Raw genomic sequence first — 20,457 nt, forward strand, 5'->3', positions numbered from 1 at the left:
GAGTTTTTACGTGTGTCCATTTATTGACTGCTGGGAATAGAGCTTATTGAGAATACACTGACATGCATTTGAGGGGAGAAATTAACCAAACCTGAAAGGGAGCCATTCAGTAAGCCTGAGAGTTAATAAGGTAGGAGAGATTAGATCTAAAGACAGAGTATGTGAGGTGACGCCAACAACCACGGAGGGCTGTCCTTAAGATGCCAGCTGCAAACGCTTTGGGAACTTCTCTGTTCTGAATTACTGTGGAACTACCAGGAGAGAGAGAGCACCCTGCCTCTTTAGTTTAAACTAATGCGAGAAAGCAAGCTGTTCACTGATGTGCCAAAAAACTTGCTGTCACTTCGAACTGTTTAAGGCAATTCCATTTTTACAAATTCCTCCACACCAATTTGTATGCTTTAGAGTTATAAGCAGCTATGAGATTTAGGAAAGATTCACAATGGATGCAAAAGACTGTAGTCATATCATTCCTTTATCTGCTGATTTATGCTCTGTTCTAATACTAGTAGATTTTTACAGCATATTGTCAATTTTTCCCCAAGGTGTTGAACTCATTAATACGATAAAGTGATATAAATAAAAACAATTCCAGTTACACTTAAAAGAACAGAGAGATTAAATCACTGGAATGTCTCAGATCATAATTTAAAATTATTTAATGATATATGTGGTACATGCGACATAAAGATTGTAACCTAAAGGGGGATAAAGCGCTGAGACATACTCCCAACTGCACAGCTACATGACACAGTTTCTCCCAAACTTTTCAATGGGTATTTTTTCATTAAAATGATAACATCAATGTTACTTGATATTAAAAATGTTTTGAACTGCTTTCTGTGGTAGCAGGAATAAAAAAGAGAAAACAGAAATGGACGTACCCCAGTGGAATTAACAAAAAAAAGCGGGGGGAAGAAAAGCGGGGGGAAGATTCTGGCTCCTTTTTTAAGAGGCAGTCTGTTCCTTCCATGAACCGTGTTCTTTCCTTGAAGCTCTGGGGGTCGGGGGGACCGGTCATGGCTTGCAGCGCTGCACAAACCGAGGGTACAAGCACACGTCGCGGATGTGGTATCTGTCCAGAATCCAGGTTAAGAATCGTTCCAAGCCCAGGCCATAGCCGCCGTGTGGACACGTGCCATATTTTCTCTGTTAGAGAGAGAGACAGAGGAATAAAGGCTTAGTTTACAATTTTGTCTAAAATAGTGAAAGTTTTCTGCTGTAAAATGAGTTCCGCTTCTTCTGGTTAAGGGATCAACCCTTGGACTTCCCGGGGGATCCAGTGGCTGAGAATTTGCCTGCCAATGCTGGGGACACGGGTTCAATCCCTGGTCCGGGAAGATCCCACGTGCTCAGAAGCAGCTAAGCCTGGGCACCACAGCTACTGAGGCATGCACACCCTAAAGCCCGTGCTCCCCTGCAGTGAGAAGCCTGTGCCCCGCAACAATGGCCAGCGCAGCCAAAAATAACCAAGGAATTCAACCCTTAAGCTACACTCCCTCATGGACCACATGGGAAAAAATACTTGGATATGAAAAATAAACCAGGCATTTAACACCCTAGAAAGAAAAGATTTCACACTTCAAATTAAGCTAATGTCTGTTTATCAGAAAAAAAGGAACAACTAGATATTAGTAAGATCTGATGACACATTTTTAAAACCTCAGTAGCAACGAGCGAGGCCAGCAGTTAACATATTCAAATTAAGTTTTCAAATTAAGTTAACATATTAGTGGCCAAAGACAAAACCCGCAATATACACATGCCACATTATTAAAACCACGAGACCGAATACAGCTCCTTCACATGCTAAGGTTCTTCCCTGAATTCTTCCCTTTTGACGATTTCAATTTAAACAGAACTATTATATTGAAAAAATGTTAAAGGGTTTATTTAGTAAAAGTCTTTACCTGATCCGTGTACCAGTAATAGGGAGTGGGGTCAATCCCTTCTCTTTTGTAACCTGCCAGGATCTCTTCATTATCCCAGATACGCATGGAGCCGCCCACGATCTCACCAACATTGGGCATCAACACGTCGACCTTTCAGAATGAGTAAATAAAACAGTTACGACCAGGCTTTCAGTCACAGCACTGCTCTAGAGTTTGAATGGAAATCACTAAAAGCATCTGATGATCGTGCCAAACACAAATATGACTCAAATGTCATAATTCAACAAGACAGGTTAAACACCATCAGAGGGCAGAAAACACTTCCTGAAACGCTGAAGATTCATAGTAGAATATTTGCTATGAGCTGTGTCTTATTCCAACGCCCCCGCCCCCCCACCCTTCAAAAGCAAAATCACTGTCTGAATCCTAGACTGACAGATTCGGTGAGGCGGGGGTCCTCGGGACAGCGCTGCATGTAGAAAGACTTGATCTCCACGGGAAAGCGACACAGCAAGATGGGCTCGTTGATGGTGTCCGTCATCAGTCTCTCTGGAGCTTCCGGGATGTCCTGAGGTTAGACAGGGGCTTCATGAACATCCAGACCTCGAAAGGCGCCCTGGCAGAAGCAGCTCTCTGATCCAGCGGCAGTCTGCCATCTTACTCACCCAACAGAGCCCAGAACACACATGCACCCAACAGAGTCCAGCACGCACACGCACACACGCACACGCACACGCACACGCGGGTGATAGACTACTCCACTGTCCCTTTTCAGTGGCCAGTTTTATCTGGATCTGAAGCAAACGCAGTCCACCCGGTCCCATAAGGTGTAAGATAATCAGCAAATGCTTCACAACGTCATTGATCTACACACACACTAAGTTATTAATAACACCAATCTAAACTCCCGTTATCTCCGCTCCTTTCCTGTTACAATAAATCTGCATGCCTTCAACAGTCCTAAGACACGACTGTAAGACAAATAACCAGTGTCGAATTTATAATGTAACCACACCTGCAGCAGTTAGCCAAGAGAGGTAAGATGATGAATCAAGTTAATCTGCTTTCTGCTCACGCATCCTTCAGTAGACCACACATAAATTCAAGCTCAAACTGAAAAAACTCATCATTGGTAAAAACTGATTGGAAAGAATGGGGCAAGACTGATTTAAGGTTAAGAACTGCGGGAGCTCCCCATCGCCGGGCACAGTGGTTTGCAAGCTCTCGCCCTGGAGCCCTGCGCCCTCTACAGTCCAGAGAGGAAACGAGAGGTGAGCGGGAGAGCTCTTCACACACTAGAGTCGAGAGTGCAACATAACTGCAGGAAAAGGATCTCACTGCTTGTCCCAGGACCTAGAGAGCTCTGCTCTACCCTAGCCCCTTCCTGTGTGTGAGATGACGAGAGAAAATGCTGACAGGCTCGGAGGACTGCCTGCCGGGCACTGAGCTCACTAAGTCCTCTGACTTTATTTTATTTTATTTTATTTTCAGTCCTCTGACTTTACAAGCGGACGTTGTCTCCAAGGCAGAGACGGGGAATCAGACAGCGGGGTCGCTGGCCTCTGTTACTCAGCAGCGAGGACAGAGGTGGGGCTCGTGTTCTTTCCACTCGATCCCACCAGCTTGCTGTACTAGGTGGTGACAGCGCTTGGGTTTTCAGCACAGAATCTGGTTTTACACAAGGTCAACCGAATTCATGAAACAATTAATTTATATAAGCCTAGTACCCTGTCCTAATTTCTTTCTAAAAATGAAACAAAAATCACACGTTTCATTTGTAAAACAGATTTGCAAATACTATGTAAGGAGTGGTTAAATGCACAAGGAAGCGGGTTTGGAATAGTGTTAATAACCTAATCCCACAACCAGCGCTGGGAGGGTGCTCCCAGGCAAGACAGACACACTCACTGTATCTGGGGTGCTGGGCCATCTTCCCCATCAATGCCTTCTCTCCTGGTTTTACACTTTAACCAGTGGCTATTTTCTTCTTTGGACCTCCTCCATAAAAAGGAGTTTTAACTCACTGTTTTGGAGGAAGTATTCTTGCCTGGGCGATCCCATGGACAGAGGAGCCTGGTGGGCTACAGTCCATGGGGAAGCACAGAGTCAGACATGACTGAGTGACTAATACTTTCTCTTTTTATCCTTTTTGAAAGAGTCAGTTACTTTCTCCAGAAAACCCAAACGAGCACACACACATGCCAACACTCTGCACGTGACTTCAAAGTTCACAACGCTCTGAAGTGTCCTGCCAGACGAGAGAATTACAGCTAGAGCTAGTAAGAACAAGGACTCGTGGAAGAGGAATGAGACAAAGGATGGGCTGTGAAGGCTACAGACTGGCCAATATGCACTGACGACCACAGAAAAGGCACTGCCCCAAGGACCACTCTATGCCCACTGAGCCGTGGGTCCTCAGACAAGCCCCAGAAGGGGGGTCTGTGGTTGTCATGTATTTAACAACAAGCAGATGCCTCCGACATTGCTGGTGACCGGAAGAGCAATCCACTTAAGTATAAAGCTCCCTTTGACATAGTGACTACAGAGGAATCCATACCTCTCCAAATTCATAGAAAGTTCCGTCTTCTTTCTTTACGTTGTGTTCTTTCAGCCACACAATAGCATCTGAATAGTTCATCCGTTTGAAAGGCCGCTTAGGGGGCTTAAAATTCTACAGTAGAAAGGAAAAACACGGTGTATATAAGGAAACCATTCACACGAACACTTCAAGAGATGCTACTTACCGTTACTAACAGATATTACTTCATGAACGTCAGGACTTGTTCATTGATGCTGGCAGCAGGGGAGCAGAAGCATAGAGGGAGGGGTGTATGAAGATGTGTTCATGTTTATATTTTGAGCGTAACCACTGATGTGTGTGCATTTCTTGGTACTACAGCAACACACTATTTAGTCATTAATTCAATGGAAACATACCTCCTTGCTAATACTTTTAATAGTTTGGATCAGATAATGAATCCTCTTAGAAGCGTTATACTTTGTGTACTCTGTTGATTTAGGTCTCATTTTTAATTGAACATTAAGGGAATTTTAATCCTAACTCTGCCGAATCTTTATCTAGAGGCCCATTGCCATTTTTGTCGTTTCTGAAATTCTCGTTGCCGAGAAAGGCTGGATTACGTTCTTTTTCCTTCCAGATCGAGCTGGTGCAGTGCATTCTTGTTTATCAAAATACTCACAGCTTTGGGACTTTGAAATGGTAAGTATTCACGACGTGTGAAACAGTATGACACGTAACAGTATGATCTTAATCATAGAAAAATGGATGCTTGGTTGTGAAAACACACACGTAAGAGCTAGAAGGGCTTGTCAAACGTAAATTGCTGGTGACGATGAATGACTTTGTTTTCTGCATCCTGAGTTTTTTTGGTTTCCTATTATGCCATGTTAACTTTTAAGAAATAAAAGCTATTTTTAAACATTAAAAAAAATTCTTTCAGACTTAAAAGAAACTCGGGGAATTCTCTGGCAGTACAGTGGTTAGGACTCTGCATTTCCACTGCCAAGCATCCAGCTGGAACTAAGATCCCACAAGCCACGCAGTGCAGTCAAAAACCCCCCCAAAACTGGACATCCCTAAAAATGGAAAACACATACCAACTTTCTATGTAAGTTAAAACACTATGAAATTATTGGCGATGACTAGTATCCAATTTTAGTCTTTAAAATATCAGTCTTGAAATGGGTGAAGGGAATCAAACAGTACAAACTTCCAGGTATAAAAGAGGTTAAGTCCCAATAGGATGTAATGTATGACATGGTGACTATAATCAATAACACTGTATTATAAATTTGAAAATTGATAGGAAAGGCTCTTGAAAGGTTGCATCACAAGAAAAAAGCTGTAACTAGGTGTGGCGTGCGGGTCATCTTCTATTTTTTAAAATCTTATTCATTTGTGGCCGCACTGGGTCTGCGTTGCGGTGTGCAGGCTTCTCACTGTGGTGGCCTCTCTCGTTGGGGGGCACAGGCCTAGCACACATGGGCTTCAGTAGCTGTGGTGCGCAGGCCCAGTAGCCCTGAGGCATATGGAACCCTCCCAGGCCGGGGATCGAACCTGTGTCCCCGGCACTGGCAGGTGGGCCCTCAACCACTGGACCACCAGGAAGCCCCATTTTCTAATACATACATATATATATCACGGCACTATGGTGTGACCTAAAAGTAATATGTTATATATCAATTATAATTCAAAAAACCAGTCATTTATTTCAAAGCTCACCAAGCTACTAAATCTATAAAAATCAAGAATGTGGACCTTGCTGAAACAGAGCCCTCATTTCATGTCTCCAAACAGCAGCAGACCTACCGGGTTGAGGTCGCGCACTATGCTTCCTGCGGGTGATTTCAGGACTCTATCGACCACGTCACACACCAAGTCCTCCAGGCGGTTCAGGAGTTCCTCGAAGGTCAGGAAAGGACACTCGGCTTCCACGTGAGTGTATCTGAGGAACACGACACTAACTCAGAGCTGCCCTTCTTTCCACTAAGTTTTCTCTCAGGCAAGGATCTTAACGCTGGGAAACTGTCCAGAAAAATAAAACTCCCACCGTGCTAACCAACTCCCAACTCTGCAAACTAGTTTTAGCCCACCCAACTTCCTTTTCCCCTTCTTAGTGACTTCTTGTTTATTCCACAACACATAAAGGATCAAGAGAGAGCAAATCAACAGATCTTTGTGAGCTAAGAGGTAGAACTTCTTGGACAGTTTCCATTAACTCATTCAAGTACCCTTTATAAAACCTCTTAATACTTTACCTCCACCAAGATTGCTTCTCTGAACAGGTTTTCTCAGAAAACAAAATTTTAAACGAAAGCAAAAAGACAACCACATACTCAGCCAGGTGCCTTCGTGTTCTGGACTGTTCTGCCCTGTATGACTGTGCGATGCAAAAGACATCCCCCAGAGCTGGAATGCAGGTCTCCAGGTAGAGCTGAGAGGACTGTGTCAGATACGCCTCTTCCCCGAAATAGTCAAGCTTGAAGAGTGTGGCACCGCCTTCCACCTGTGTCTGCACTAACGTTGGAGGAGTGATCTATGCCAACAGGAAAGGGGTAAACAGAGGCCTTTTGTGAGCACCGGGGCTCAAGGTCAAACACGCGAAAGGGTGTCGTCTGCAGGGGACGACCCGCGCACACTTACTTCGTGGTACCCCCTGTCGAAGAAGTGGTCTCTGAAGCACCTGGTGACCACGGAGCGCGCCTTCAGGATTTTGGACATGTTCTCGCCCCGGATCATCATGTGCCTGTTGTTGAGCTGGACGTCCACGTCGGACTCCTCATTGATCAAGTTGTCAGCGCCTCCTGCGGGGGCCAGCCCGATCAGCTCCCAGAAGTCGCAGCTCAGCTCGTGGCCCCCCGGAGCCTACAGTTTTAAATGGGGCAGGGAGGAAGAGAGGGAGGGAGAAGGAGACAGAAAGTGTACAGGGTGGGGGAATCTCACTCGTGGCAACATCTTCAGTAAGCTCGTATTTCTAAGAACCTATCTCTACCAGCCTACCCTTCTAAACCCAAAGACCCAATAATTAAATTTCATATTGACAGATTTAATATTTCTTTCAGAATAAATCACTTACACACACACACTTTTTTTTACAAAACAGAAAAGCACAAACTAGAAAATAAACTAATCCCATGACCTGGAGTAACCACTAACTACTGTCAACATTTTAGTATATCTTTCCAGCCTTTGCCCAATAATTCAAAAGTAACATAACATCCACATTGAAAAATTCCTTAAATACCAAGGTTTTACTAAGAGATGCTTCTCCCTGGAACATATAGATAGTAAAAATTCCAATCCTCCCTAATACTCCCATCGAAAGCCTTGTATGTAGAAGCCACACAGTGTGGAATATATAGCCATCTTGGTGCCCAACACTGGCAGCAAGAAACACCAAGACAGCCACTCCGCTGTGCAATCGCATTACTTACAAGGAAAATCCAGTGAACCTGAGCCAGATACTCACTCCTAACACAGGTTCTTTACATGGACTCTGGGAGTCTCTTTTATCAGTGTTTCTAGTCTCGAGGGAGGACCCCATGGGCTCCCTCTGCTGCTTAATATGTCATCTTTGTTTTCTTTCCCAAGGACAAATCCAACCACAGTTGTTACTTGAACAATAATTACCAACAAGTAGCTCTTAACTCGGAGAAGGCAATGGCACCCCACTCCAGTACTCCTGCCTGGAAAATCCCATGGACAGAGGAACCTGGTAGGCTGCAGTCCATGGGGTCGCTAAGAGTCAGACACGACTGAGCGACTTCACTTTCGCTTCTCACTTTCATGCATTGGAGAAGGAAATGGCAACCCACTCCAGTGTTCTTGCCTAGAGAATCCCAGGGACGGGGGAGCCTGGTGGGCTACCATCTATGGGGTCACACAGAGTCGGACACGACTGAAGCGACTTAGCAGCAGCAGCAGCTCTTAGCTGGTACTAGGTGACATGTGTGTTGGCTGGGGAACAAACAACTCTCTGTCAGAGTTATATTTGTTTTTTTTAAGAGTCTTTCAAATTCTATTTTAAAAGTTTCAAATTTAGATTACTATTCTTTCCTGAAACACTTCCTGTAGATGAAATTTTTATTTTCACCTAGCTGAAAAATTATTCACATATAAACAGCAAGTTATTCTCGCCCTTGAAGATTATTCAGTCATTCTTTAGGCTGAAAATCACTGAGATTGTCACATCATACAAGCTGTATAGCACACATATTTCACTGGAAAAGGAAAAGGCACTCTAAAGTTAGCAAGTGCATCACATCTTTATATTTATAATGCTAAATTCCAAAAAAAAAAAAAAAGACATTGGAAAGCAACAAGATTACCACTTTCCTCTCAGAAACTCCACACACTCACCTGCTTGCCCTTCGGGGTAAGATTCAGCATTCCATACACTGCGACACTGCTCTCAGTGGACAAGACAACGCCATTGTAACACTGACACTACGGAAAGATCAAGTTCAAATTCAGCTGCTCACATTCACAGTAGAATATTCTGCCATACAGAAGGCAAAGGGGTTATTTATAAACAGGTTATCTAGTCCAAAACTAGTAAAATAAGACGGCCATTCAACCAAACGTTTATCTATATACAGACACACACATACGCGTGCACACACCCTACATGTACGTGTATACGCGTGCACACACCCTACATGTACGTGTATACGTGTGTGCACACACCCTACATGTACGTGCATACATGTGCACACATCCTACATGTACGTGCATATGTGTGTGTGCACACATACACTAGTCCACGTCTCTTTAAAAAAGTGAAGAACTTTATGAGGGAGGGATCAGGCCATCAGCACCTGAATCCACTAATCATAAGGACTAAAATTATGTGATTCGTGATGTGATGTAATTTAAAGAAGACAGCTGTGTCCATGAAGTAGTTATATCAAGAAGACCTGAATATGATCAGACCTAACCTCCAGCTCGTAAGAAACACAAAGGATAGAGGAACATTTACACCTTATGATGCAATCGACCAAATCCAGAATGTGACAAGTCCTACAGGACAAATGACCCAATTTTTCCCAAAAACTGGACGGGGGAGTGCAGTGGAGAAGAGAGAATGAAAGGGGAGAGCTGCCATGGATTGAGAGAGAGTTCAGAGACATTGTCAACTAAAGGCCACATGCAGCTCTTCTGACCCTCATTCAAAGTAACCAACTGTAATAGGACATTATGAATCTAACTGGATATTTTTTGGGGGGAGGGGGTGTGATAATGGTAGTGTGATTATATTAAAAATATTTCTTCCTGGGGAAGCATATGCAAGTATGTTTACATGAAATTTAATGTCTGGGAGATAAAAGGGTGGGGGGGAAGAGTACACCAGAATTGGTAATATATTAGTGAAAAGATTTAAATTAAAGATTTAATGTGTATCCCTCCCAAATCCCTATGTTGAAACCCTTTCCTGCCAGGTGATGCTGTTAGGAGGTGGGGCCTTTGCGAGGAGTTAGGATTACATCAGGGCACGAGGGTGGGGCCCTCAGGAGTGGGATTAATGCTTTCCCTTCTCTGCAAGTTGAGGATGTGGATACAACAGGAAGTGGGCAGTCTGCAACCTGGAAGAGGGCCCTCACCAGAACCTGACCACGCCAGCACCTTGATCTGGACTTCCAACCACGAGAACCGTGAGAAATAACCTTCTGTTGTCACCACGCCCCCCAGTTTACGGCACTCAGTCACAGCAGCCCAACTGAGACATTACTGGGCTGAGAGAGAAGACTGGGAGGTTTCGTCCCACTATTCCATTTTTGAGATGTTTGAAATTCCCCACAATAACAGTTCCAGATGCCCAAATTCCCTAAACTAACAATAAAGGAACCTATTGAAAAAAATCTAATATTCAGCCATCGTAAATATGAAAAAATGTTTACCAAATCATCTGACAAGACACACTGGAGAAAACCCGTACCGTCCCGCAACACCAGAAACATTAAATTCTTTCCTAAAAATGAGAAAGAGGACGTTTAGCCGGATTGTTCTTGAGGCACCTGAAAGCACTTTCTCATAATTTAATCATATATGAAGGAACTGCCAAGTTTAAACATGGAAAATTCAAACCTCCTACGGGGCCCTGTTCCTTTGAAGTAGTGTCACTACTCAGAATCTGGAAAGTATTTCACATTCTTTTCTGTATTTTTCAAACCCTACGCAAGCCTCCTGACCCACAGCATCACGGGAAAGCAAGGCCGTAAACATGTGAGTTGAGGGACTGCGTCTCCTTCACCCCCGGGTCCCCTGCAGCGCCCAGCACAGTGTGTTCCTGGAGGGTGATACACACTGCCACACAGAATCGCTTGTGGCTTTTTATGCCCCGTTTTTTCTTTTATGAAGGATTTGATAACCACTTACAATTAACGAGCTGCAAAAACATAATAATAATAAAAAGAGAAAGCAAAACATCAGGACCAAGTACAAATATGCTAATCCTAAGCTCAGCAGCAGACACCAGTGAAGTCTGGCTCTGCACTTTCGGTAGCACACCCCCTGCTTTCCATTACATAATTCAGTGCAGTTCAGCAAACATTTCCTGGATACCTCCTGATCACTGTATCCAGGATGAAAGGATACAACTGATTGTATCCAACACAGTTAAGCAACATTTAAATTTTTAAACTTTCAATAGCTGTACTGAAGAATGACCTTAGGATTTAAATCATTGTTTCCTTAAAAGAGCTAGCATTCCCAAACAAAAATACCCTCAAGTAAATGCTTTTTCTTATGTTCTTCATTTAAGACTAGGGATATTGAAAAACAATTTTTTTATAGTACACACCATTTCATTTCTTGTCTAAATATTTATATTGAAAAGAATGAATCTTAAACTATTTTGTGTGCCTTTTTTAAAAATATAAATTTATTTATTTTAATTGGAAGCTAATTACTTGACAATATTGTACTAGGGATATTGAAAATTAAAGAGAGAGAGAAAAGTACAACTTTGCCAGTTACCTTGTCTACGCAGCCTGTGGACCCAGCCAAACACCTTTACCCTTTGGCCTCTATATCCTTCTAGTTCCCGAATCTTCACCTGCCAAGTTAAAGTAAATAACGTTTGACCCAGCATGTCATTCATCACATACCAACTCTGTCACGAATATCGGATGGGTAGCAGTAAGGTGTTAAAAAACCACAACTGAAGTAAAACTGCAGATAGCCACTCTACCGCAGGTCAGAGCCAGAAAATCTCACCATACCAGAGGGGTTAAAAACAAAAATCCAAGTCTTCTTTCTCTTAGTGCAAAACTGGCTGTGAGAAACACCCAGAACTTCAGATATTGCTATATAAAGTCAACAGATCAATAAAATTCATGGCAGCAACAACCCTAGTCCATGCAGAGCCCCTTCCCTGACCTCCCAGACCCTCCTGCCACCCTGGGAGGTGGAAGCTACCAAGGCTGGTTTTTCATCCGGGGATGGAGGGGAGAGGGGAGGGGAGGAAGGGTCTGCCGGTGTAGCCAAGCACACAGCTCCCTCACTAAGGAAGCAAGAAAAACACGACAATTCAGCAGCAATAACTATTCTCTTCTAGAAAGAACACAGATATAATCCAATTTTTTAAAAAAAATCACAAACACCTTTTTCTCTTAAGAGGTCATGAGAATCATGGATTTCAACCTCTTCCTTTTGCGGTGAGGGAACTGCCCCCAGGGAGGGAAACATCACGTGACTGAGATCCACAGCCCACCAGGCCCAGATGCCAGGGCTGCCAGCTTTCAGTGGGGACAGAATGTGCTCACCACGGCGATCGCTCAGGAAAGTGAGCCCCGAAGGGACCAGACTCACAGCTCCCCAGCGTGACCCGCGCTCCCCCTTCTGGAAGAAAAGACGAGGAGTGCAAAGACCAGAGCAGGCAGCACGCTCCTCAGACACAGAAAGTGACAGCCTGGCCTGTGGGCCCGCCAGGTGAAACAACCTGCATCACACTCACACATTTCGGCTCTGGAAGACTTGGGTCGTTTTCAATGGTAATCTTCTTTGCTTCTTCCAGGTTCTTCTCTCTTCGCAAATTGTCTTCGGCCTAGTTTTAGTAAATGGGCAATCTGTTACCATGGCATCTGGTGTCCTGAACTGGAAAGCGTTCACAGAGCACTCACTGCTCACCTCTTTCTTCTCCCGGGACTCACTCTTCATCTGCTCTCTGTGCCACAGCTTCCTAATGTTCTTCATCTGGGACTTAGAAATAACATCCCACCTCTGGAGAAGTAAACAGACGGGTAGTGTTTTCCAGACCTCTGTATTCTAAAGAAAACTTCTTCACAAAATCAAATTCTATAAAGCTTTGGGTTTACCTTACCTCATTTTCTTTTTGTGAATCTACGTAAATGGTAGGAAAAGGTTCTTTTCCAACTGTCATCAAAGCCTTGGGGAAGGGAGAAAAAGGACATTCCTTTACCATCATGCAGTGTTTAAAATTAAGATAACACCTGACTCACGAGGTAACTTCCATCACCTAGAACATTATCAAGAGTCCAGAAGAAAACATGAAGACCCCACCAGCCAAAGGTCAATGCCGATAGAAGGCACGGCTGAACGTACTAAGACTGTCCTTAAAGTAGACATCCTTTCCTGAATGATTCTAGCAATGTCATTTTACACAGTATATAGTTCCCCATACTAGTGAACAAGAAGCAACGGATTTTAAGAGGCCACAGGGACCTGCAGGAAGTATGCTGACAACTGAAGGAACAGCTGACAGCAGAGGCCAGCTGCAGAGCAGCTCCAGATGGTTAATCCTCACGAAGGATCCAGGTGAGTCATCTCAGAAACTCTCAACAACATGATGGTCGGGGATGCAGAAGGCTAGGTTTTATTTAACTGGAGAAATCCCTATGTGTAGAATACGTACCCCTTTTCAACCTTTGCAAATATACTGGAACATATCTGATATCACTGTATCATTTGATATCTTATAGTTTATATTCTTTTCTTAAAAAACTGATGGTTGACCCAGAGAGATGTTACGGGGAGGGAGGTGGGTTCATGTTTGGGAACGCATGTAAGAATTAAAGATATTAAAATTTAAAAAATAAAAAGCTAAAAAAAAATAAACAAAATAAAGAGGAAAAAAAAAAAACTGACGGTTGGAAGTATGTAAAAAATAAGTATTTTATTAATTGCTTCAAACATTCCTTCAAATCTGCTCCTAAATTATCATCAATCAAGAAACGTAATGAGTTGTTGTCTCTAGTGTAACATCTGAAGCTTATGAAAACCAACCTTTTCTAAAGATCTAGTTTCCAAACCTGAAAAATACTTTTCTTCTTGATTGAACACCAGTCTCAACTCAATTACTGCTAGCGAGGAGGAGGGAACCTGGATCTTTTGGAAACATCCAAGAGAGTTCAGCTTCTCCTTTTAACAATCAGACTTTGTAAGATGTTTGTAAATCACTAAGGATTGATTTACCACCTGACAGTCTGTACTGATTCGGTTCAAGGTCACACCTGGATTCAAGTGGTAAACTCACCAAGAGAACTCTGAGGAGTCAGTTTGGAAGAAATGTTTGGAATAAACTCAGTATGAATACGGGAAGATAATTTTTATTTCTATAAGAATTAAAAAACTGATCATTTGACTCAATGGAGAGAAAAATTCCAAGATGCAATGCTGATGGTAAGGAAGAAAAGAAGACACCTATTAAAAATGTTCAAAGGGAATTCCCTGATAATCCAGTGGTTAGGGACTTGGTGCTTTCACTGCCAAGGGCCTGAGAACTAAAGATCCCACAAGCCTCAAGGCGTACGTCCCCCCACCCCTCCGAAAAAGGAAGTTCAAATAACTTTAGGCATACAGCATCTAATACCCTTAAAGCTACATACCTGTATACACCCCTCACTTGCCCTTTTCAGAAAGTTCTCTTCAAATCTAGTACTTGAGATAAAACTCCTGACAAGTCATATAATAACTGGCAGAAGTCATTAATAAATACAAAGTCATTTCCTAATGAGGAAGAGGCACTACCTTAAGGCCTGTTTTAAAGGGTTTCTCCTTGGTTCCATCACCAGTAGCATCATTCCCCTCTCGGTCGGAGACATACAGTTCTGCTGTTTTACAAAAAGAGAGTAAGTTACTCGTTTGGTCAATAATTATCAGTCACCTCATACTGCAGCTACGTTATCCATTCTTTATCTCTGTAAACAGAACATGTATCTGATCAGTGAAAATTATCAAATTCCAGGGACTTCCCTGCTGGTCCAGTGGTTAGGACTGCACGCTGCCAGTGCAGGGGGTGCGGGTTCCATTCCGGGATCCCTGAGATCCCACATGCCAAGCCCGCAGCCAAAAGATACTTAGATTTTCTTTAATTAAAAAAAGTATCAAAGTTCAAAAGAAATTGTATCAGTTTATGTTCCCACTCCCCTCTCCAAGGACATCCATTCCGTAAGAAGAGACTGGTCAAATTTGGCTTTTCAAAATGAACTTTGATCATTTTCCTTTGTCATACTGCTTCCATTAATATCTACTTGAATCCCAACAACACAGCAAGGGCTTTGTAATTGGCCAGACTGTCCAATTGGGATGTTGCACTTTAACAGCCAGGGACCCTGGGAGAGTTCACTTAACCCTTCTGGGCCTGTTTCTGAGCCGGTAAAATGAGGGAAACGATACCCATATCTTGAAGTACTGAGGATGAAATATATAAATCGGATATCCTGGTGCCAGACCACAGAAAATCAAAATAAACATCAGTTTCCTCTGGCCTTTAAAGGAAACCAAAAGCTCCGAAAGTAAACGAATCGCACAAAGGCCTCGCAACTGTGAGCGGGCAGAGACATCACTTCGGATCCTACCTCTCCTTTGCCTACTGCACCAGATGGCCTCCCAAGCCCTCCCCACGTAAACGAGGGTGAGCGAGAGAGGCATTCTCGAGTCGTCTCCTGAGGGTCACTCGGAAGACGCACACACTCGGGGGCGGTCCTGAGATCTGCCCGGGCCCCTCTCGGCGGAATCACGGGCTTTCCTTCAGCGGGGCCGCGCGGGGAGCCTGCGGCGCCCCGAAGAAGCCCGGCCCGGCCCGCCCTCCCCGCCTGCCTCCATCCGCGCGCGCAGCGCTGACAGCTATACTCGGCCGGAACGCGGGGGCGGCCCGCGGCAGGGGCGCCACTCACACACCCCCGGACCCCCGGCCTCACTCACCGAGCACCATCCCTGCGGCCGCCCTCACCACCTCCAAGGACATCGCCGCCAACACGCAGCCACCTGGTCTCCCCGCGGAGTGCGCCGGCAGCTCCTCAACTCGGAGGTTGCATCATCGAACGTCGCGCAGAAGCCGTCGCCGTAAGTCACCCTGGCGTCGCGGCTCCATTGGTTACGGGAGGTTACGGAGCTAGGGCGCGCGGCGCTGCAGCCGCCATCTTCGGTTCAGGCAGAGGCAACTTCCGGTTCCGGCGCCGCCTCCAGGCTACCCCTTCTCTTCCGGCTGCGCTGGGGACTCGAGGGGCCGCAGTCTCGCCCGGGGTTTCCTTGGCCCCGAGACACCTCGGGCAGCGCTGTAGTCCCAGTCCCTCCGGCCTCCATCTCCCCAACTTCCCTGATGAGTCTCCTAGTTCCGCCCCACCCCCACCCCTGCTGTGGGCGCGGTCAGGCTCTCCTGGAAACCAGACCCAGGGGTTCATCCCAGATCCTCAGATCCTGGAGTGGAATTTATGTCATCAAATTAATGACGACCCATGTCGTCATCAGCCGCGAGCTGGGGCGGAGGTAGAGGTGAGGGGCAGAGCTAGAGGTAGTCCTGTCTCCCATTCATTGCCTACCTTGAACATGAAGACCCTTTAACTTTCTAGCTTCAATGAATTTAGGAATGTAGTTCAGTGTCACTTGGATTATAGTGTGTATTTAATTATCTTAAATTGGAGGGTAATTCCTTTACAACGTTGTGTTGGATTCTGCCCTACATGAAGAAGAACTGGACCTTCAGATCTGGAATTCTGGTTCTGCCTGTTGCTATGTGACTAGAGCTGAATGTGCTAACCTAAACTTCAATCTCCCTGTTTATGATGGATGAATAAGTTCAGGGCCCAGCAGTCACAGGTAGTAAATAAAGGGTGGCTAGGGTCATCATTCTCAACTTACTGGTATACCAGAGTTTGTCTCTGAGTCAAAGGAAAACATACTTTGGTTATGCAAATAAATCCATAGGTAGGCTCAGAGTCTATCAAAATTATAAACCAGATGACTTTAAGAATATTTCACCCAGTTTCATGGACTTTCCCCTTTCCCTCTTTGTTGAATGCTTTTGCCCATGCATTAGTTGCCTACAGCTGAAAGATAAATGTATTATCTCAGGTAGCTTCTGAGGCTGAAGCACTGGGGAGTGGATGGGGGGTGGGTGGTATTCAGACCCAGGGTCTCTTCTAAACCAGGGGCTGCAGTCACCTGGTGGCTTGGGTAGGTGAGGATCTGGCTCTTGGCAGGTGGCTGTGGTTTCATGTCAGGTGGGCTCCTCAATGACAGGACAGCTGACTTTCCCCAGAAGTAAGTGGAGGGAGGGATAGAGGCAGTGAGACTGTATTGGTTGCCTATATTCTATATTGTAGAATAAATTACCCCCAAACTGCAAGCGACAGTCATTTTCTCACACTGCCTGTGGACCGGGAATCTGGGCAAGGCTTAGCTGAGGCTTCAGACGCTGGGTCTCTAAAAAGGCTGCCATCGAGGTGTCATCTGGAGCTCATTTAAGATTGTTTTTTAGCAGTTTGTGATGAAAGTTGTTGTGAGATAACACAAAAATACAGTACACTTCACAGATGTGTGTGCCATCTTCATACGGGGGCCATGCTAATCTCTGCTACAATTCCAGTTTTAGGAGACGCACTGCCGAAGTGAGCGGAGTCTGAGATCCTGAAGTCTCGCCTGGGTGATGCTCTTCCCACACGCCCCTGTTGCTGTCAGGAGGACTCAGTTCCTCAGGCTGTTGGACTCAGGGCCTTAGTTCTTCGCAGGCTCTTGGCCGGAGGTCTCCCTCAGCTCCTTGCCACGAAGGCTTTTCTGGTGGGCAGTGTTCTTCATCATAGCAATTGAGCAAGAAGGCAAGTGGATGTGCAGGCCAGATGGAAGCCACGGTCCTTGGTTTCCCATCCCTTTTGCATATCCTGTTCCTTAGATTTGAGTCACTTGGTCCAGCCTACACTCCAGGAAAGGAGTTATACACCAGGGCATGAATCCCAGGAGGTGGCAGGGATCCCAGGACCATCTTAGGAAGCTACATGCCACAGCAACTAAAACCCAGACTGTAGTGCCTTTGCATAACCCAACCAATGAGTGACATTTCATCATTTCTGCGGTATTTTAACTGGTCGCACAGACCAGCCCTACTACAATATGGGAGAAGACTACACAGGGGGTGAATTCCAGGGGGGCAGAGTTAAGTGGGGGCCATCTTAGAGGCTGCCATCACAGCCCAACCAGTGAATTTGTCCTCTTCATCCTGCACGGAGACCCCAGAGGCTGGCTCATGTAGACACATCAATGGGCTCTCTTGTCTTTTGGGCAGATGTAGCCAGTGGGGAGCACTGGCAGGGATGGGGTGAGCTCGGGTACTTCCTGCTCCAGCTCCCTCATGGCAGGCTGGCTGCACCTTCACCTGAAGGCCACAGACTGTCATCTGAACTGTCCTTCATGAGTGAGCGTCATCTGATCCATAAAATTGGTGCACACAGAGATATTCCACCGTAAAGAGGAAAGACAGTGTGTCTATAAGACTGGGCCTGAAGATTCCCAGAGCACCTGCTTTGATGGCACTGTTGTCTCTTCCCCAAGCCACACCCACAGACTTGGGATTTCCGCACATCCAGTCTCTGACACGTGCCTAATAGGCTGGCACAAGCCAGTATTACAGCCTTGTTCAGGTGCGGCTCTGAAAAGACAGAGGTGGGATGTCCCTGGCCGTCCAGTGGTTAAGACTCTGTGCTTCCAACACACGGGGCACAGATTTGATCCCTGGTCAGGGACATGCCACATGCTGTGCAGTGCAGCCAATAAATAGATAAAATCAAAAATAAAGATATAGTTTTTAAAAAGTTTCAAATGGGAGTTGTCTCAGATGCTAGAACTCTTAGTGGATGACTGGCTTACTACTTAGGTGCATAGGGGACTACTTAGGTAGCATGAGGGACTGATGGACACTGGCTAAAGGGTTGACCAGTTAATCGGGCTTAGAAGGAACAAGATTAGAGGTTACGTATGGTGGTCCGGTGGGGAGGTATGTGGATGAATTTTTCTGAATGGGCTCGTAATGTGAAGATATCTTGTTCCATATAAACACCCCTTAGAAGGCATTTGGTGGAGAGGAGTCTTTGTAAACTGTGGATGTTGGCTTTCCCTTCCCCACCCTCCAAGTCCCCCAGTGCTTGTTCAAAGAAACCATACACAAAGTAGCTACAGTAACAGGCTGGAGGCTATGAATGGGTTCAACTACATGGGCTTTCATCAGGGCTGAACTGGCTGGCTGATTACCACTACAGAGGACCCAGCTGACAACAATGGAAACTGACTTTGAAGACTTCAGTCACTCAGTCGTGTACAACTCTGGGACCCCATGGACTGCAGCATGCCAGGCTTCCCTGTCCATCACCAACTCCTGGAGCTTACTCAAACTCATGTCCATCGAGTCAGTGATGCCATCCAACCATCTCATCCTCTGTCAGCCCCTTCTCCTCCCATCTTCAATCTTTCCCAGCATCAGGATCTCTTCAAATGAGTCAGTTCGTCACATCAGGTGGCCAAAGTATTGGAGGTTCAGCTTTACCATCAGTCCTTCCAATGAATATTCAGGACTGGTTTTCTTTGCGATGGACTGGTTTGATCTTGCAGTCCAAGGGACTTTCAAGAGTCTTCTCCAACACCACAGTTCAAAAGCATCATTTGCGGACTTGATGGGACACTAACCTTTGAGGTGACCCTGTGTCCCACTGGTGGCTGATGAATTGCATTTAACCCCTAGGGTGAGTGAAGTCGCTCAGTCATGTCCGACTCGTTGTGACCGCATGGACTGTAGCCTACCAGGCTCCTCTGTCCATGGAATTTTCTAGGCAAGAATACTGGAGTGGGTTGCCATTTTCATCTCCAGAGGATCTTCCCGACCCAGGGATCAAACCCAGGTCTCCAGTACTGCAGGCAGACACTTTACCATCTGAGCCACCAGGGAAGCCCTTTAACCCCCAAAAGAGGAAGCAACATGCCCATCAACTATAGAGCGAGTCACCGTCCAGACAGGATGTACCCTCCCTGCCTACAGGGCCAGCATCTGTGGACTTAGGATATGCCCTGTCCATCTCCACAGTACATAGCATCTTCTCTAACCAGGGAACACACTCAATGAAGAGTGACAAGGGGCTCATACGTTCTGGGGGCACTTAGCACAGAGCCTTACACTCAGTAAGTGCTTGATAACTAGCTGTTGGACAGACTGGTTTCGCCCAGCCTATCTCTCCGGAAACAGAACTTCCCTACAGCATCGCGGAAAAGAGTCCTAACCGAAGTTTGTCGGTGCTCACGAGGGAATGAAGGAATTCAATGAATGGCCTTGCTCTTCTCTCGTCCTCCGACTCTGGCCAGCTGGGGGTGCCCTCTTCTGGTGGTCCTGGCTGTTCCGTCCCCGCTCCCGCTCAGGGTTCTTCTGATCCCTGGGTGGAAATCCCCTTCGCTCCACTAGGAGCCAAAGCGGGGGGTCAGCGTTCTAACACTAACAGGGCCCCCGCGGGCCACCGTAGCCGGCCGCCGGCTTGCGCTCCGGGATCCTGACGCCGGAGCCGCCATGCTGTCTCCGGGCACATCCGCGTTCCCACCCCTGGGCGCGCTTTCCCGGGTGCGCGCGCACCGCCCAGGTGCGGCGGGAAGGCGGGGCCTCATGGTGTCCTCGGGGCGACGCTCTCGGCGCGCTGTTTCCGAACTTACTCACAGGGCTCATTAGCCCTGCCTCTTGCGCTCGGTTTATTTGCTCCTCGAAACAGTTTCGGAGAGGGAAGAGGCGAAAATCCCTGTGAGCATCTCTCGGGCACGTTTCCCCGTCCCTGGGCC

General features: G+C 45.9%; 1 protein-coding gene, 1 long non-coding RNA gene and 1 other non-coding gene across 5 annotated transcripts in view; 1 reads left to right on the top strand and 2 right to left on the bottom strand.

The window, feature by feature from the left end:
* On the bottom strand, positions 1–15,697 carry NARS1 (asparaginyl-tRNA synthetase 1). 2 transcript variants are annotated; one of them, XM_027960715.3, is made up of 15 exons: positions 15,577–15,697; positions 14,401–14,480; positions 12,734–12,799; positions 12,541–12,633; positions 12,368–12,457; positions 11,389–11,467; positions 10,311–10,381; positions 8,773–8,859; positions 7,057–7,278; positions 6,750–6,949; positions 6,223–6,358; positions 4,450–4,563; positions 2,329–2,460; positions 1,911–2,042; positions 1–1,149 (listed from the first exon to the last, which is right to left on the bottom strand). In XM_027960715.3, exons 1-15 carry the CDS (start codon positions 15,617–15,619, stop codon positions 1,018–1,020), a joined length of 1,677 nt encoding a protein of 558 aa, XP_027816516.1. In that variant the 5' UTR covers positions 15,620–15,697; the 3' UTR covers positions 1–1,017. The 2 variants fall into 2 exon arrangements, with proteins under 2 accessions (XP_027816516.1, XP_011959173.2); XM_012103783.5 differs by having other exon boundaries at positions 14,401–14,483.
* LOC105604550 (uncharacterized) overlaps positions 15,170–20,457 on the top strand; it is a 20,644-nt gene continuing 15,356 nt past the window's right edge. The window contains exons 1-2 of one of the 2 annotated variants that reach the window (XR_006057781.2): positions 15,170–15,717; positions 17,240–20,419. This is a non-coding gene — a long non-coding RNA (uncharacterized LOC105604550). Of the gene's footprint in view, positions 15,718–15,847; positions 16,147–17,239; positions 20,420–20,457 lie in introns of those variants that run through there. The other variant, XR_009598173.1, reaches the window with a different exon arrangement.
* LOC114110513 (U6 spliceosomal RNA) lies at positions 17,165–17,267 on the bottom strand. Its single transcript, XR_003586765.1, has one exon. It is a non-coding gene; the product is annotated as a U6 spliceosomal RNA (small nuclear RNA).

The sequence above is a fragment of the Ovis aries genome, chromosome 23, assembly GCF_016772045.2.
Source record: "Ovis aries strain OAR_USU_Benz2616 breed Rambouillet chromosome 23, ARS-UI_Ramb_v3.0, whole genome shotgun sequence".
NCBI classification, from domain to species: Eukaryota; Metazoa; Chordata; class Mammalia; order Artiodactyla; family Bovidae; genus Ovis; species Ovis aries.

What these genes read in the sequence shown, in the direction of transcription:
- NARS1 (XM_012103783.5), bottom strand. Translation starts at nt 15,619, where the DNA reads ATGTCCTTGGAGGTGGTGAGGGCGGCCGCAGGGATGGTGCTCG. An exon ending in AGTCCCGGGAGAAGAAAGAG is followed by an intron (nt 12,458 to 12,540) that starts GTGAGCAGTGAG and finishes TACTAAAACTAG; the next exon opens with GCCGAAGACAATTTGCGAAG. An exon ending in CTTTCTATGAATTTGGAGAG is followed by an intron (nt 2,461 to 4,449) that starts GTATGGATTCCT and finishes GTCTAACCTCAG; the next exon opens with GACATCCCGGAAGCTCCAGA.